Here is an 18,372-nt window from a genome sequence, read left to right as displayed (position 1 = left end):
CAAGCCTATCTATGGGGTCTGAGTTCCTTGGGAATCAATCTATGCCAGATTCTTGCTGCTTTCCTTGTTTGTGCCCCAGCTTCTTCCCATGGGCTCTCCAAGAGGCCCTGGCTTTTTCCCCTCACTTTCCCATTTGGAACTTGTTCATTCACAGTCACTTTGATCTTTCTGAGAAGAACTAGCATCCAATGTCTCTGGCCAGCCGTATTGAGAAAAAAACAAGAAAATTCACAAGGATTTTTTTTTAAATAAATGGAAAATGAGGCTTCTAGAGCTCAAAAAACTTTCCCTCTGTCTCACAGCAATTTAATACCATAACTAGGCCTTGTGTCCATGTTTTTGTGCTCCAACTCTTGTAATATTTCCTCTATCTTGTGATAGATCTCCTCATCACCTGCCTCTAAATAACCGCTTATATTTGAACAATTTCTTATAGTTACAAAACACTTTTACATATTTTATCTCATAATCAGAACAGTGTTCGTGAGATATCCATTACTCATTTTAAAGATTAGAAAACAAATATCAGAAAGGATACTATGTTGGGCTGAAGTTATCTAGTTGCTATCACACCTGTGCTTTCATCAACAAAATTTGTATCTTGCAACACAAAGTCTGCTTACATGGTCTGATTTCAAAAAGAGTGGTTCATCTACATAAGGCTTAAGAAAAGAGAATTGCATTTGCTTTGGCTCAGATTATTTCATATACTGTATGTGTAGGTGGAAAGATTATTAGTGATAATGAAGCAATGCCACACAGAGCAGTCAATTTAGCAGACAATTCACGGGTGAGTAATCAGTGTTGTGGGAGTCCCAGAGAAGACATTCTGGGAGCACTGAATTTCATACTTTTTAAACAGCAGTAAACGTTGCCATTTATTGGGTCTGAGTATGTATTGGCCCATTTGGTTTAGTCTGGACCACTGGGAAGCCAAAATTCCTGAATGAAACCTAGGGTTGTAGTTCAGTTCAAAAACAAACTTAGTAAAGCTTTGATATGACCAGAGTATTGGACTTTTCTGCTTTCTGGTTAGCTGAGGGCTAACTTACTACTATAACTATGCATCCTAGTTTACCTGGGACAGTTTTGTTACTACCTGTTTACACTGTATCATTATTAATAGTACTCCCTTTCACTCTCCAAAGTATCCTATTTTGAATGATCAATTATATGGTCACCTTAACCACCACAGACTTTCTCCCAATTCTTGTTGAAATATTCATTAAAAAACATGAAGCTTTTCTCACTAAGGAGTTGCAGAGCATTGACCTTATTTGGCCAGTGAGTGGTGAGCTAGTCCCTCGGGGCACTGTGCATGAACATCACACAGAACTGTGGAGGGAGAAGGTAGATGAATGAAGTGATTTCTGTCAGTACCGTCTCTGCAGTTCACTTTCTCTATATCACTGTATTCTGACACTCATGGATTTCCTGGTTAACTGGCTGCTCTCTTCATCCTTGGCTTCTTTTGCTTGGTCTCGTTGTTCTTTTCTTACTCTATTTTGTTGTAAGGGCCAAGGACTCACTGAAGCTGTCTCAAAGAAGGCCAGGTGAAGTAAGAAGGTCAGCAGGAACCACGCAGACATCCAGGGGTAGGAAGTACAGAGCAGTGGGCCCTCGGGACCCAGAGATACTTCAGGCTTTCAGCAGTGGGAGCTCATAGATCTTCACTCTCCTTCCCAATATTGTCATTACTCTGCTTTGGTTGCTTGGTCTGTGTCTGTATGCCCTGTTGCAATGTCACACTCCACCCTCTGCTATATGTAGCTTTCCACCCCATTCTTCTGCTTAATTATAGCGCCTGTTTCCTGACTTGGGGTTACATGTGGCCTTATGGCCTCTCCAGCTGCTTTAGTATGACTCTTCAGCTTAGCAGCCACTGTCAACTTTTTCTTCTCTCTGAAATTTGTTCAAATCATCTTTGCCTATTTAATACTCTTTGCTAACTAATGACCTAGCACCAGCCAGCCTGCTCACTCTCTGCCCTAAGTTTAGATTCCCAGTTCATGTCTAATCAGCTATGAGCAAGGGACAAGGGAGTTACATTTACTTGGAGCCAAGCATAAGCTTTTCTTTCCACTGGGGCTGTAAATTAGGCACCATGGCTGACAAACATAGTGGGGTGTGCCCATTATTTGCCATAATTTTTCCTATTTCATGTAAGGTTCAGTTTTTAAAGTCACTTAATCAGTTAACTTCCAGCTAATCATAGTGTTTCCTTGACAAATGGATACTTGGGCTTCACTGAACTTTGAATATCTCAGTGGCTTTTGGGTTCTGTTTTTGAATATTAGGTTTTAAAAAGCTTTGATTTCCACTTAATGAGATTTCACTGTTCATGTCTTCAGTGTCATAGAAAGTAGAAGAGGTGACTAAGTAGAAACTGATCATGACTAAGTAGAAATCTTCAATGATATCCTTGACAACATTGCCAAATTTTAGAAGTCGAAAATTTAATATCTGTCATGAAATTTTAACTTTAAGTGGGTTTTATTGACAGACAAAGTTAGATCTGCAGTGACTGTGGCCCAAGTGCATGAAACATTTATGAAATAATGTAACAATCCATAGTCCACTTGGTATGGTATTACTAAGAGCACACCCAGAAATTCCCCAGAAGCCAGGCATACCCCTCCCTCCCCGTACAGTGCTACAATAACCCTCCTACATTTTATTGATAATAAACATGATATTCTGTCATTTGCAACAATATGGAGGGAACTGGAAATTATTTTGTTAAGTAAAATAAGCCAGACACAGAAAGACAAACTTTGCATGGTCTCACTTATTATGAGAGCTAAAAATTAATACAATGGAGATAGAGAGTAGAAGGATGGTTACCAGAGAGTGAGAAGGGTAGTTGGGGATTGAGGGGAAGAGGGGATGGTTAATGGGTACAAAAATAGAAAGAATGAATGAAACCTAGACTTTGCTAGCACAACAGGGCAACTATAGTAAAAAATAATTTAATTGTGCATGTGAAAATAACTAAAGGTATGTAATTGGATTGTATGTAACACAAAGGGCAAATGCTTGAGGTGATGAATACCCCATTTAACTTGATATAATTATAATGCATTGCATGTCTGTATCAAAATATCTCGTGAAACTCATAAATATACATACCTACTATGTACACACATAAATTAAAAATTAAAAGAATCAACTATGTCAGCTAACAGAGTAACCCCTTTATTTTTGCCTGTAATGAAAATCTCAAAAAGGTCAGGAGGCATTCCTAACTTCCATTTTACCAGCATTTTTATATCTTCTGGTGGAAGTCCTCTTTCTTTATGTAAAAAGACCTCCCAAGCAGCAAAGCCCAAAGTCATTGGGACCCTTCTTTTGATTCCCATACATATTACCCAGGTGTTTCATGATATAAATAAGATATGTCTGGAAAATCTTTGTGTATAGTTTTCCCAAAGACTTGCTGCTATAATTGGCACAAGGATCAAGCTAGGCTGCATATTGAAATTACTTAAAGGGTTGTTGGGGAAAATAATTGATATCAGGATGGATCCCACCCTCAGAGTTCCTGAAGTCCACTCAGAGCCACTACTCTATCTAAAATAAGGGAAGGAGGAGTTGGGCATGAGGAAATTTGGCATCGCTGTGCATGGTAATGACTCCATGTTCAAGCAAGACAGAAGGCCTTCTGCAAAAATGGTGGCTGGCTGAGATAGAAGATCTGGTCATTAACTATTCTTCCATGATTTTTTCTGACTTTCCCATAAGTGACCTGATAAGGCTGTGAATTTAACCTGTGTTATAATCTACAACTTCAAAATGTGCATCTGATTTTTGGCTTTAGCATCCAAACATTGAGTATTACCATAGAAACTCCGTGCCTAGAACTCTGAATGTCAAATTTTGAGCTTTTTTTCATTTGTCTACAGGTAGATATCTAGTTTTTCCAACCCCATTTATTAAAGAGACTGTACTTACCCCATTGTGTGTTCTTGACATCTTTATCAAAAATAAATTTACTATAAATGTATGGGTTTATTTTGGGGCTCTTTGTTTTATTTCATTTGTTGGTATCTCTGTTTTTATGTCAGTACCTTGCTGTTTTGATTATTATCACTTTGTAATAGATTTTGAAATCTGATAACGTGATGCTTCCAGCTTTGTTCTTTTCGCTGAAGATGACTTTCGTCATTCAGAGTTGTCTGTGGCTTTATACAAATTTTAGGATTATTTATTCTATTTCTGTGAATAACGTCATTGAAATTATGATAGGTATTGCATTGAATCTATAGATCACATTGATTAGTATGTACATTTTAACAATACTAATTCTCCCAATTCATAAATATAAACAGTCCTTCCTTTGTTGTGTGTATCTTCTTCAGTATCTTTCATCAATGTTCTATAGTTTTCGGTATACAGATCTTTCACCTTCTTGATTAAATCTACTCCTAAGTATATTTTATGATATTGTAGATGGGATTGTTTTCCTAATTTCTTTTTCAGATACTTTGTTGTTGCCGTATAGAAATACCACTAGTTTTTGTAAGTTGATTTTGTCTCCTGCAACTTTAATAAATTCCATTATCAATTCTAACAGTTTTGGGTGGCTTTTAGGGCATACACACACACACACACACACACACACACACACACACACACACACATTTCAGCAGCAAACAAAACAATATCACTTATTCCTTTCCAATTTAAATGCCTTTCATTTCTTTCTCTTGCCTAATTGCCTTGGCTAGGACTTCTAGTACTATGTTGAATAGGACTATTGAAAGTGGATATCCTTGTCTTGTTTCTGATCTGAGTTTTCAATGTTGAGCATGATGTTAGCTATGGATTTGTCATATATGGTGTTTACTGTGTTGAAAAACAATACTTATATAACTAATTTGTTGAGAGCTTTTATCATAAAAGAATGTTGAATTTTGTCAAATGCTTTTCATGTATCCATTGAGACTATAAGGTGTTTTTTTGTCTTGATTCTGTGAATGTGGTGAGCCACATTTATTGCTATGTCATTTTTTAGACACTTATCTTACCCTTTATACAAGAATCAACTCAAAATGGATTAAAGACTTAAGCATAAGACCTGAAGTTGTAAAACTACTAGAAGAAAAAAAGCAAGGAAAGCTCTATGCCATTGGTCTTGGAAGTGATTTCTTTGATAAGACCACAAAAGCACAGGCAACAAAAGCAAAAATAGACAAATAGGATTGCATCAAATTGAAAAGCTTCTGCAAACAAAGACAACAATTAACAGAGGGAAAGGAACATCCCCATAGATGAGGACAAAATATTTGCAAATCATACAACCAATAAGGGGCTAGTATCCAAAATAAACAAAGAATTCAAACTCCTCAATAACATGAAAATAAATAACCCTACTAAAAAATAGGCAAAGGACCTGAATAGACATTTATCAAAAGAAGATATGCAGAGGGCAAACAGATATATGAAAAAATTCAATATCTGTAGCCATCAGTGAAATGCAAATATAAAACCACAATAAGATATCAACTTATACCTGTTAGATTAGCTACTATGAAAAATATGAAAGATAAGTGTTGACAAGGATGTGAGTAAGAGAATCCTTGTACACTGTCTTATTGTAAATTAGTACAGCTACTTTGCAAAACAGTATGGTGTTTCCGCAGAAAACTAAAAATAGAATTACCATATGATCCAGCAGTCCTACATCTGGATATGTACCCAGTGGAATTGAAACCAATATCTGAAAGAGTTGACTACATTCTCATGTTCACTGCAGCAGTATCCAAAGAAACCAAGATATAAAAACACCCAAATACCCATCAGCAGATGAATGGATTAAAATGTAGAATATATACACAATGAAATACTATTCATCCTATAAAAAGCAGGAAATTCTATCATTTGCAGCAATGTGGATGAACCTGGTGGATACTATGCTGAGTGCGGTCGTTCCCTACCTTTTTAGCACAAGGGACCAGTTTCATGGAAGAGAATTTTTCCACAGATCTGGGGGTGAGGGACATTGTTTGGGCATCATTCAAGTGACTTACATTTATTATGGACTTTATTTTGATTATTATTACACTGTAATATATAATGAAATAATCATACAACTCACTATAACGTAGAATCAGTGGGAACCCTGAGCTTGTTTTCCTGCAACTAGATGGTCCCACCTGGGGGTGATGGGAGACAGTGACAATCATCAGGCATTAGATTCTCATAAGGAGCACACAACTTAGATCCCTCACATGTGCGGTTTACAATAGGGCTCATGCTCCTATGATAATCTAATGCCACTGCAGATCTGACAGGAGGTGGGGTGCTGGGGGTAATGTGAGTGATGGGGATTAGCTGTAAATACTGATGAAGCTTCTCTGGCTTGCCCACCGCTCACCTCCTGCTGTGTGGCCTGGAGATTGGGGACCCCTGCTAAGTGGAATAAGCCAGGTACAGAAACTAATATATGATCTCCTCATATGTGGAATATAGGAAACTTAAACTTATAGAAGTAGCGAATAGAATGGTGGTTACCAGAGGTTGCAGGGGTGGGAGGAAGGGGAGCTAGATGTGGAAAAAGGAGATGTTGATCAAAGGATGCAAAGTTTCAGTTAGACAGGAGGAATACATTCTGGTGATCTAGTCCACAGCATTATGACTATAGCTAATAATAATGCTATATTATTATTAGCCATAATATAGCTAATATTTTAAAATGAGAGAATTCTAAATATTTCCACCAAAACAAATGATAAATATTGGAGGTGACAGATGTGTTAGTTAGCCTGATTTTCTCATTCCAAAATGTATACATGTAACAAAACATCAAAATGTATACCATAAATATATACAATTGTTGTTCGTCAATTAAAAATAAAATATAGTTTTGAGTTTATCATTTATTTCTCTTTTAAATTTAGGGCTGTTAGAAATAGGCAGCCCTCTGCATTACCTATACCCTTCATAATGTTCTATCAAAGCAGTCACTGGATTTATCTAAGACTTGACTTTAAAATGGCTCTTCATTGGTAGGAAACTAAGAAGCTGTTTCACCATATCATGACATTTTTGTGTCTCTCATCCTCTCATGTTAATCTGATAATCCAGTCCAGATGACCACTTCCCTCATTGTCTCTTGCCTATAACCACTCCTGCTATCAATCATTGATTTGAGGAAAGTTTTTAGTGGGCAGAACACAGTATCCACAACAGATCATCTAAATGGAAAGGCAGGGCCAAAAGACCAGAGTTAGATGTTTAAGTACTGCCTGGAAAAATGCCAATCACATTACAGTGGTAATGCCTTTGTCATTGCTGCCTGTTGTGTGGCGTTTATAATACCAAGGACAGGATACTAAATTTCGCCATAGCTTCCCTACAAGAAGCTATACCACACTCACCAGAAAATTAGATCTCCTTGCATACCACTTCTGTTTCATAATGCTCACCTCTATCTGTATTTATCATATTATATAAGTACATTTTCTTAGCAGAATCTACATCACATGGGACAATCCTGTCTACGAAGAAAACAAGGAAGTGTAGTTTTTACCTTTTCAGCCTCTTTACTACAGAAACTAAAGGTTGAAGAGGTATGAAGTACACATTGGTTTACCCTGTCTATATTTTCTGCAACAGATGTTCTAAAATAAAATACTAGGAAATAGCTAGATTAAAGCAATTAATCTAGAGAGGTTAATTCCAGAGAGCACCTGGTGTTCCCTCTAGTTTATGTCTGGAATATCTAAATGTTTATATGATGCATCATTTGGCTTTAAGAAATCCAGTCTAAAGGAGCAGGAAAAAAAGAATGGGCTTTCATTTGAGTAATATAAAAGACTTCATAAGGGAGGTAGCATTTGAACCTACAAAATTTTAAAACTTCATATTCTAGACCTCTTATCAAAGGTGTCTGGCATTTAAAGTTCTGGGATCATAAACCACATTGAAATAATACATGAAGAATAAGGAGAGCTTAAATATAAAGTACTCCCCAAAATGCGCAGTTGGCCTTCCCACCCATGATTCCTCCCACCTAGTATTCTTCCAATAGACAATCATTTCTTTCATTGCTATTCTTTCTCCAATTGACTTCTGAAAATGCAAAATCTTCTGGAAAGAGTTTTAAAAGTTAAGCTCTTGTCAGTTATTAATGTCTTAGCTCATTCATTTAAAAACATGTACTGAGCACCTACTCCTTGCCAGGAACTCTGCTAAGTGCCAGGGATTTGGAGGGATGCACCTGTGAACAAAACATGCATGGCCTCTGCCTATGTGGAGTTTATAGGTTAGCAGGAAGAGGGGCACTAAAAATAACTGCACAGATCATTAACTTCTTAGAATTGTGTTAAATTCTGTGAAGGTGCCATTTTCTTGTTTACAAAAAGCAGCCCACTAGAGCAGACAACTTATATATGTCATTCAGGATATTTAAAATTTCAGAGGGAAAAAAACAAAGTTTGTTTTAGAGCCATTAATATATGCGAGCCTAGCACTTCAGATACATATTTCCTAAGATATCTTTTTAAAAATACTTTACAATGAAAATAGACATTTCTTTCTAGCATCCCTTCCTAATCAGCCTGCTGATTTTCTTCTTGGAAGCATTATAGTAAGCCTGAGAGGAGATGTCTCTCTAGATCCACTAAAGTTCTTGATGTTCTTTTATGGATTTGGGTGATCCCTGGAGATACTCCTCCTCTCATTTCTGCTGTCTGCTATGGACATTACCATCCTCCCAGGAGCGCAGCTCAAACTTCTGTGTGACTCATTCACCATTTCCCACATCTCCCACATCTTGTCAGCTGGCAAATTCAGTTGATTGAATCTCCTCAATCTCTCAAATCCATCTTTTGTTTTTGTTACCACTGGTCAGATCAGACTCTTATGACTTAAACGTGAACAGTTGTAAAATCTTTTAAATAATTTTTAGATCCATGGGATTTCTCTACTCTCATCCCTCTTACAGAGGGAAAAGGCCAAGGTTTTATTCATCATTGAAATCTAAGTATTTGGGCCAGTGCATAAAACATGTAAAGCAGAAAGTGTGTGTTCACTGGAAACTTGTTCTGTTGTTTCTCTCTTCAAAAGCCCCTGATGGTTTCCCGTTGCCCACAGACTGAAACCCCCTCTGCTGGGCCTCACTGTGCATCAGTCTTCCTCTCCACCTTATTTCTCATGCAATCTAGTGATGCACTTTTTGGTGACTGCTTACCAACGGGCTCATGTCAATTTTCCTGATGATCCTTTCTTCCAAATCTTCACTTGTCAAAGTCGTATGCTCCATAGTTTCAGACCCTGCTCCATGGTTATCTTTATGAGGCCTCCTGAGAGTCTTCTTCCACCATAATTGAACCGCTGTCCTTCTCCCCCAATGACTTCATACCTCCAGTATGTTACAGTCAGTCTTTTATTACAGCTCCTGGGTGGACAGGGTTTCATTTTAAGTGCTAATTTTTATCAATTGGCAGTGGCTGCCCGGAGCACTGTATTGAGAAGGATTCTAGGGTTATACCTGGTGGAAATGTTTAAAATTCTGTTGAGAGCATTTCTCCAACAGGGTGCCAAAGCAGATTAAATGCATGACATGAGTATAAGAGAAGAGAGAGAACAAACTGCCCATGGATTCACCAACCTTATTTAGATCCCCGTCAGTGTTTCTACTCAGCTGGATCAGGTGCTCGTAAAGACATTTTTCTATCCTTGTAGCCTCTAGCATAATTCATTTTCAATTTGAACCTTAAATACTTAGATTTTAAAAGTTTATAATTTAAAATGACAAATATGACATTTAGGATAGAGTGTGGTAATGGAAAAAATATATATATAAAGTGCTAGTGAAATGGTCCTTGAAGACTGGGTAGGAAGACATGGGAAACAAGAAAGGAAGGTAGCCCTGGTTGACAGTAAAGGACAAAGATACAAGTTTTTAAAGTGGAAGTTCTATTCTGTTAAGGAAAAATGGTCTAGAATTTGTGGAAGAGAAGTAAAGGCTCAGTTTATAATGATAGGCTTGAGTTAGGTTGGTGCAAAAGTAATTGCATTAAAAGTAATGGCAGAAACCACAACTGCTTTTGCACAGCCTAACTCAAGCCTAATATATCAAGGGAGCCGTGAATGCCTAAGATGTACAAGTATTCTCAAGTATGCTGACATACAATAGATGGTATTGAACATAATCAGAATTGCACATCAGAGTGAACAAATTCACAATGCCAAGTAGAGAGTATTCCAGAAATATGAAGATGATTCAATGTGAGAAAAATCTATCAACCAGAAATTCTATATGATCTTATTAACATACGCTGAAAATCTGTTGATAAAATTCAGCAGTGCTTTTTTTAAGCCCAAGTAAATTAAGAAAAGAAAAAGCCTAAGTTTGATAAACAGCATGTTAAACTATGAAATATTAAAAGCCATCCACATTATAATCAAATCTAATTCAGAAATTTTCACTGTTTTCACCATTTTAACAGTCTTTTGAAGATAACACAGCAAGACTTGAGCAATTGAAATATTAGAAAATAAGAGTTAAAAAGATCATATACAGACAGTATGATTTCTATAGGCAGACAACCTAAAGTATAACTTGAAAAGTGACAGAATGTAAAGTCACTATACAAAATAATATTTGTCCATTAGAAATAACCTTATCAAAATGAAAATGGAAAAGAATTGCTCCTTGCAATAGAAATGAAACCCATAAAATTCCCAATAATAAATTAAGCTAGATAGAAATGAAAGAAAAAAAAATAAGATTGTATTAAAACGCACACAACAGAACCTGAAAAAATGGAAAGTTCTGTTTTCCTTAAAGGAAAATACTTGATATCATGAAATTATAAACTCTTTCCAAGTTCATTTAGAAACAATGCAGTTCAAATCAGAATTTCGTACCCTTTGTTTCATTTTTGGAAACTGATAATAGCTAACATTTGTTGAGTGGTTACTATGTGCCAGGCACTATTTGTTTTTATTTTTTGTTTTTTCACCCAGTAGTAAATAATAAACCAGCCAGGCAATATTTCAACATCTCATACGTGTTAATGCTCACAACCTCACAAGGAGGTAGTAATACTAATTTAGTCCCACTTTGCAGGTAAGAAAATGAAAGCAAAAATTGTTTATGTTAATTCCTAAGCCCACACAATTAGTTAAGTGGCAGGATTCAAACCAAGAGGTGTTCTGGCTTAGCTAAACCAGCAAGCTATTTTTGGCTTCATCAGGAAGAATACAAACACAATAATAATCAAGAAGCTTTTGAAAAACAAGAAAGATGGGAGCTACCTATTCTAACAGAGAATTTACTTTAAAGTCATTGTAATCACATGGTATGATATTGACACAGAAGTAAACAGATCATGGGGACTTCAGAAACAGATCCAACTATATAGGAATTTAATGTATTATAAAGGGAAAAATGGCTTATTTAATGGGCAGTGTTAACAATTTCAGGCAACAACTAAGAAAACACATAGGTTCCTATTTCATGCAGAACATTTAAAATATATTTCATATGATTTGAAGCTACATAAAAATTAAAATTACAAAAATAATTTTTAACATATATGAGAATCAATACATATTGCCATGATATGGAATCTTCTTAGGCAAGATAAGAAATGCAGAGAAGTCATTAAAAAGGAAAAAAGGACAGCTTTAACTGCTTAATAGTTTCTGTATGACGGCATATACCATCTACAAAGATCAAAGAAAAAAGATGATACTGGGAGGAAATAGTTGCATTAGATTTTGTAGAGAAACTGTTCTACATGTCATTTTTAAAAAGACAATACAGTAGAAAAGAAAACAAAGGATAAATGAGAAAACAAAAGATAAAGAATAAATGATAAGTTTGTAGAAGAGGAAATGAATACAGAATATATTATAAGTCCAGAGGTTATGTCTTAACTAAATGTTAAATTCTAAAACTGAAGAAGTGAAAAATCTAGTGTAGTTAAAATTATCTTTGGAAATTCCTTAACCTGCATATAAAGTTTATTACATATTTGAAAATATAAAACCTGGTACCTTATAAATTCTATACGTGCTAAATTTCAGGAAGCACTGAACAGAGCAATGAAGACTGAAAAATATACAGATGTCTGAGCCTTCAAATTTTTCTGGCTTTAGGGTACCTATCAAAACAGTAGAGAAATATGCAGAGCATGTAAAAAATTCCTATTTTCCTGAAGATTTTATTCCATTTTTTAAAAAGTAGTAAACATACATAAGCTTAATATTTATTAATAGATTTGTTTATTTGGAAACAATTTACATAAAAGAACCTAATGAAGAGCTTGAAACACAATTGGAACTCAACAAAGTTTGCTGGGTCTGCATTTAAATCTTGCTTATTACTTAGACCCACATACACACTGTTCTTTGAAAAGTTGTTTAGAAGACCTTGGTTGGCTTCCTTTCTTTCCAAGTTGGTGTCTTCTGTATAGCCTAGTGAGCAGCTGTCACTTTCTTGTCTTTTACACTGGTTTCAAGGCACGTCACCCATAGTTCTGGAAATATGTGCTAAAGGAGGATAACATGTTTTGCGTCCTACACTTGAAAAAATTAGAACAATTAGTAACATCCTATGCTGACTAAGGTGTGGAAAATAGGCACTCTAGTAGTACACTTTTGATAGAAGTGTGAATTATTTAAGCCTTTTGGAAAAGCTTTTGGAAAAATTTATTCTGTAAACTTTTTCAAGAGAAGTGAAAGCACCAGTTCTGTGTGGCAAACACTGAAACTAACACAAATGTCCATCGATAGGAAAATAATGGAATAAATTATGCTATTCCTACACTGGGAAAAAATACTGTGCTTCAAAAAAAAAAAAAATGGTGGTTTACTAGGGGTGGGGATGTGAAGGAAAAGAGGAGATATTAGCCAAAGGGTACAGACTTTCAGTTGTAAGATGAATAAGTTCAGGGGATCCAATACACAGTGTGGTGACTATGGTTAACAGTACTGAATTGTATACTTGAAATTCATTTAAATGTCCTCACCACAAAACAAACAAAAGGTTAACCAGGTGAGGTGAGAGATGTGTTAACTAACTTGACTGTGGTATTCATTGCCCAAAACACATGTATATTGAATCTTCATGTTGTATACCATAAAATCATACAATTTTGTCAATTATGCCTCAATAAACCTAGAACATCTTAAAGAGAAAGATCTATATGTATTGACTAGAAAAGTACCCATGATGTTTTTCTAGAAATTGTTCATAATAGACAAAATATAATACTATCTTTGTTTAAAACAAGTGAAAACTGAAAGCCCAACCACAAAAAGAATCCAAACCTATATGTATGTGTATATGTTTGCATAAGACTTTCAAAAGTATGAAAAATATAGTTGTTGTCATTGGGGCCAGAATCAGATGGGTAAGGGAAGAGCAAGACAATAATTTTGCTTTTTTTTTTTTTTTTTTTTTTTTTTTTTTTTTTTTTTTTTTTTTGAGACGGAGTTTCGCTCTTGTTACCCAGGCTGGAGTGCAATGGCATGATCGCGGCTCACTGCAACCTCCGCCTCCTGGGTTCTGGCAATTCTCCTGCCTCAGCCTCCTTAGTAGCTGGGATTACAGGCAAGTGCCACCATGCCCAGCTAATTTTTTGTATTTTTAGTAGAGACGGGGTTTCACCATGTTGACCAGGATGGCCTCGATCTCTTGACCTTGTGATCCACCCACCTCGGCCTCCCAAACTGCTGGGATTACAGGCTTGAGCCATCGCACCTGGCCTCATTTTACTTTTTACTCCTTTGTGTGTGAAGGCCTGACCCAAATGAGTGGTAATAGGAATTAAAAGTAAAAGACAATTGGGAGATGTCATACAGAAATGGAGTGGGGGGGATCTGACAACTATTTGGATGTGGGTGGGAATCAAATGAAGTCAAAGATGGCTCAGCAATTTCTAGGCTGAGTGACTGAGGGATCATTTATAGAAGCTAGGATATCATGAGAAGATGAAGTGAATTACTTTTTATTGTTACCAGAGGAGAGACAATGAGTTCAGGATATCAATCAAAGCTCTGCTGCCTCTTGTTTTAAATAATAATTGCTTCAACAGCAAAGCTATTTGTCTTGGTCTTAAAACCTCAAAAAAATATGTTGCTTTAAAGAGTGAATGTAGGGTATATGAATTACATACCGTAAAGATTGTTTAAATGCTGCTTTATTGTTTCATTTTATGTGAATTATGGAATTAAAAGAGCCACACTGTTGTCTGTTATTTTACCTCATCCATGCATATTTTACGACAAAAGGATGTTTCCTTTTGAACCAGAAAAAAAAAAATAAGAATTTAAAATAATCCCAAATACACAAAGAAAAGTAAGCTTTTCTATTGTATACAGAGTGGCAGAGACTACAAAATATGGCCTGAAGAATTTTTACTGTATGTTTCATTTATTTTGTTTTAATATAGTTATTCCTGTTGTAACTCGATGCCTAGTAAATTATTGAGTATACTGTTGCTAAAAAGAAATTCTGTAGAGACAGCTTCACAAACGTTTTTAGATCTAGGAATACCTTATGCACTTTTATTCCACAGAAAACAGCACTAGAAATTTAGCCCCATTGAGAATGTATTTCTTGGAAATATTGTCAAAATACTAGGTGAATTTATTTCTATATAATTATATTTTATGTTGGGGCTGAAGCAGAAGTGCTTAATTCATAAGTATGAGTTTTTCTGCACAGTTAAACAAATCAACAAAGTCACCTGAATCAATCACTTTAATTTTAATTTCCAGTTAGGTGGAAGTCTACTGCCCTTGCAGTAGACTTCTCCATTCACTCTTATTCTCCATTCATCATTGGTTATGTTTTCACTTCAGGCAGTATTTCTATGTTCATATTTCTTAGTTGAATTGTAAGGAGACTTCCATGGGAAATGTTTTTATATTCCATTTGTTATCCGCAATCAGAGTTATAACAGGACATTTCTGTAACTCTCATCTTTTTATTTTGAGTCTAAAGAATTTCTTAAATTTCAAAACCTTCAGAGAACTGGGTGATTATGAGACTGTATGAAATCAGGAGATTATTTATTTTGTTGACTAATTATAATTTGGGTTAAGCTACATATGGTCCCCCTTTGGAGAAAATAGAACAGAGTTAATAAATTTAATAGTTTTTATGCTTTGTGTTTTCCAGAAAATAAACACTGCTGGAACCAGTAATGCAGAAGTCCCCTTGGCTGATCCCGGAATGTACCAGTTGGACATTACATTAAGAAGGGGTCAAAGTTTAGCTGCCCGAGATCGAGGAGGTAAGTGCATAAGAGCAATATCACCTAGAAGCTTTTTATGTGTTTATGACAAACTTTGTTTTCCATATGTTTGCTTGAGTTATAAAAAGTTAGCTAGAATATAATTCCTAGAAGCTTGTATTCAAAGATGCAGTTTGACACATTACTTGTCTCCTCTGACCATAGTGGAAGAGGTTTTGATGCGAGTTCCAAAACTCTGCCTTACTCCCAACCCAGACAGCAAGGTCCCTATCGAACTGCCGACAAATTCGACTCTACATCATATGTAATTAGTGACATAATTGATTACATAAGTGAGGCATATATTTGAAGCCATTTACCTTTTGGTAGACCTGAAATTCTTTTTGCTGCATAGATTTGCTCAGTTGAATCTGCTAACCTTACAGGACCCAGGACTAATATCTCTCCAAAACTTCAGAGATTCCTAACAAGTGACCTTTTGAGGCCTGGTTGGACCTGGCCGTAGTCTCATGGTAGATTAAACACATTTTATAGGCCATGAGGAAGAATAAAACAAGGCAAACACTCTTAAGTTTCTTAAGATTTCAAATCCCAAGGCAATCTCCTGATGAACTAGGATAAGCCACTTGAGGGATTTCTTGAACCCAGGTTAGAGGCAGGACCAAGGATAGACCTCAAATAGACTGTGTAGCAACGTTGGCACATTTTGAATATGAGTACCGCAGGAGATGGGTACATTGAGGGCCCTTGAGCCTCCAATTCCAAAGGAGGCTGAGTTTGGGTGTAACTTGTCCCGCAAGGAGGAAGGAGAGTTTCCAAGCCTTGCTAACTCATTGTCAGACAACCTTAAGAGTGCTCCTGGACCATATGACCCTATTTTGTTTCTCCTACCCTATTGGACGTCATACATAGGGAATACAAGGAACCACATTAGGGCTGCAGTTTATAATTTGTCTCCTCTATCTAAAGAAATAAAATAATAAAATAATTGATAATGCTACAGTATTTTATGACTAGGAGCTGTAGAAATAATAGATTCAATTGTTAAGTAAAAACTAGTAAATATCAAACCTTCTTGGCCAGGTGTCGTGGCTCACACCTGTAATCCCAGCACTCTGGAAGGCTGACATGGGAGGATTACTTGAGGCCAGGAGTTTGAGACCAGCCTGGACAATACACTGAGACCTTCTATATACAAAACATAAAAAAAGTTTAAAAAGACATTCTTAGTGAGTGAATATGTGATTGATAATATTAGAATTTAAAAAGATGGGAGAAGTTTTCAAAAATAACCATCTGATTTAGTAGTGAAGGACATATGTTTATTGAATTGAACTTCCTATTTCCAAAGAAGATACAGTCAAATTAGATAAAGAAAATAATGCAAATAACAAAGTATTATTTTGCTATATTTACAGTGTATACAACTTTTTTTAGTTTTCAAAGTGCTCTCAGTTATATCATTTGATCTAAAACAGAGTTGGACTTGGGAACAGAAAATCAAAATTTTAGTCCTACATATTCCCCCAACAACCTGAAATGCATATGTATGCAATTATTTATTGTAGCATTGTTTATAATTATAAAATTTTGGTGATAATAGAAATATCCATAAATACAGGAGTGGTTGAATAAACTATGGCATATCTACGTGGGAGAATACTACGGAGCTGTAAAAATAAATAATGAAAATCTCTAGAAATTGATATGGAAAAATGTACGGGATATATTGTGAAGTTCACATAAGCAAAGTACAAAAGAGTATCAGTAATATGTAACAGTCTATGTAAGAAAGAAATACATAAGAAGTTGTGTGTTATCTTCTCATTTGTACCAAAAGAATTACAGGAATCAAAAGATAGAAACTAATGGGACTGATAATATACAGAATGTGGGTAAAAAACTGATGGCAAGAATGGGAGATGGGAATGGAGTAAAAGGGATAAAGAGGGAATGGCATTTATCTGAGTAAATTTTCTTAATTAATTTAAAGTCTTTATGACAGTATTTTAGCACTCCAAAATAATTAAATAATTAAAATCAATCAGGATTTAGGAAGAACCCATAACAATAATCTCATCTCAAGGGGATAGGAAATAAAACCGCTAACCTAAGTAGCTATGGAAACCAGTATTTGAATTATATATACAGGCTTACTTTGGAGATAATGCAAGTTCAGTTCCAGACCACCACAATAAAGCAAATATCACAATAAAGTAAGTCACACAAGTGTTTTGATTTCCCAGTGCATACAGAAATTATATTTATACCCTACTGTAGTCTTTTAGGTATGAATAGCATTATTCACAAATGTGTCTAAAAACATATGTACCTTGATTTTTAAAATACTGCTTTAAAAATGCTAACAATCATCTGAGCCTTCTGTGAATGATAATCTTTTTGCTGGTGGAGGGTCTTTCTTCGATGTTGATGGCTGCTGACTGATCAGGGTGGTGGTTGCTGAAGGTTGGAGTGGCTGTGGCAATTTCATAAAATAAGACAACAATGAAGTTTGCCACATTGATTTACTCTTCCTTTCACAAAAGATGTATCTGTAGCCTGAGATGCTGTTTGATAGAAAATGGAGCTTCTTTCAAAACTGGAGTCAGTCATCTCAAACCCTGCTTTATCACATAAGTCAATGAGCTATTGTAAATCTTTTGTTGTCATTTCAACAGTGTTCACAGCATCTTCACCATGAGTAGATTCCGTCTCAAGAAACCACTTTCACTGCTCATTCATAAGAAACAGCTCTTCATTTGATCATATTTTATCATGAGATTGCAGCAATTCATTCATCATCAGGCTCCACTTCTAATTGTAATTATCTTGGTATTTTCCCCACATCTACAGTTACTTCCTCCACTGAAGTCTTGAACCCCTCAAACCCTCAAGTCATCTATAAGGGTCAAAATCAACTTCTCCCAAAGCCCTGTTAATGTCGAAATTTTGACCTCCTCTCATAAATCATGAATTTTTTGTTGTTGTTTTAGAGACATGGTATTACTCTGTTGCCTAGGCTGGAGTGCAGTGGCACAAACATACTGTAACCTCCAACTCCTGGGCTCAAGCATCTTCCCGCCTCAGCCTACTGAGAGTACCTAGGACTACAGGTGTGTGTCTCCAAGCCCAGCTATTTTTTCCTTTTTTTTTTTTT

General features: G+C 35.9%; 1 protein-coding gene across 6 annotated transcripts in view; it reads left to right on the top strand.

The window, feature by feature from the left end:
• The window catches only part of MCTP1 (multiple C2 and transmembrane domain containing 1), a 571,324-nt gene that overhangs the window by 241,908 nt on the left and 311,044 nt on the right, over nucleotides 1–18,372 (top strand). For all 6 annotated transcript variants that reach the window (XM_017514095.2, XM_017514096.2, XM_017514093.2 and 3 more), the window contains exon 2: nucleotides 15,140–15,254. In XM_017514095.2, coding sequence (XP_017369584.1) covers nucleotides 15,140–15,254 — 115 coding nt within the window. The remainder of the gene's footprint in view (nucleotides 1–15,139; nucleotides 15,255–18,372) is intronic.

The sequence above is a fragment of the Cebus imitator genome, unplaced genomic scaffold, assembly GCF_001604975.1.
Source record: "Cebus imitator isolate Cc_AM_T3 unplaced genomic scaffold, Cebus_imitator-1.0 Scaffold515, whole genome shotgun sequence".
In the NCBI taxonomy this organism is placed as follows: Eukaryota; Metazoa; Chordata; class Mammalia; order Primates; family Cebidae; genus Cebus; species Cebus imitator.
The sequence above is the reverse complement of the archived record's forward strand: the minus strand, read 5'-3'. Positions and strand labels throughout refer to the sequence as shown.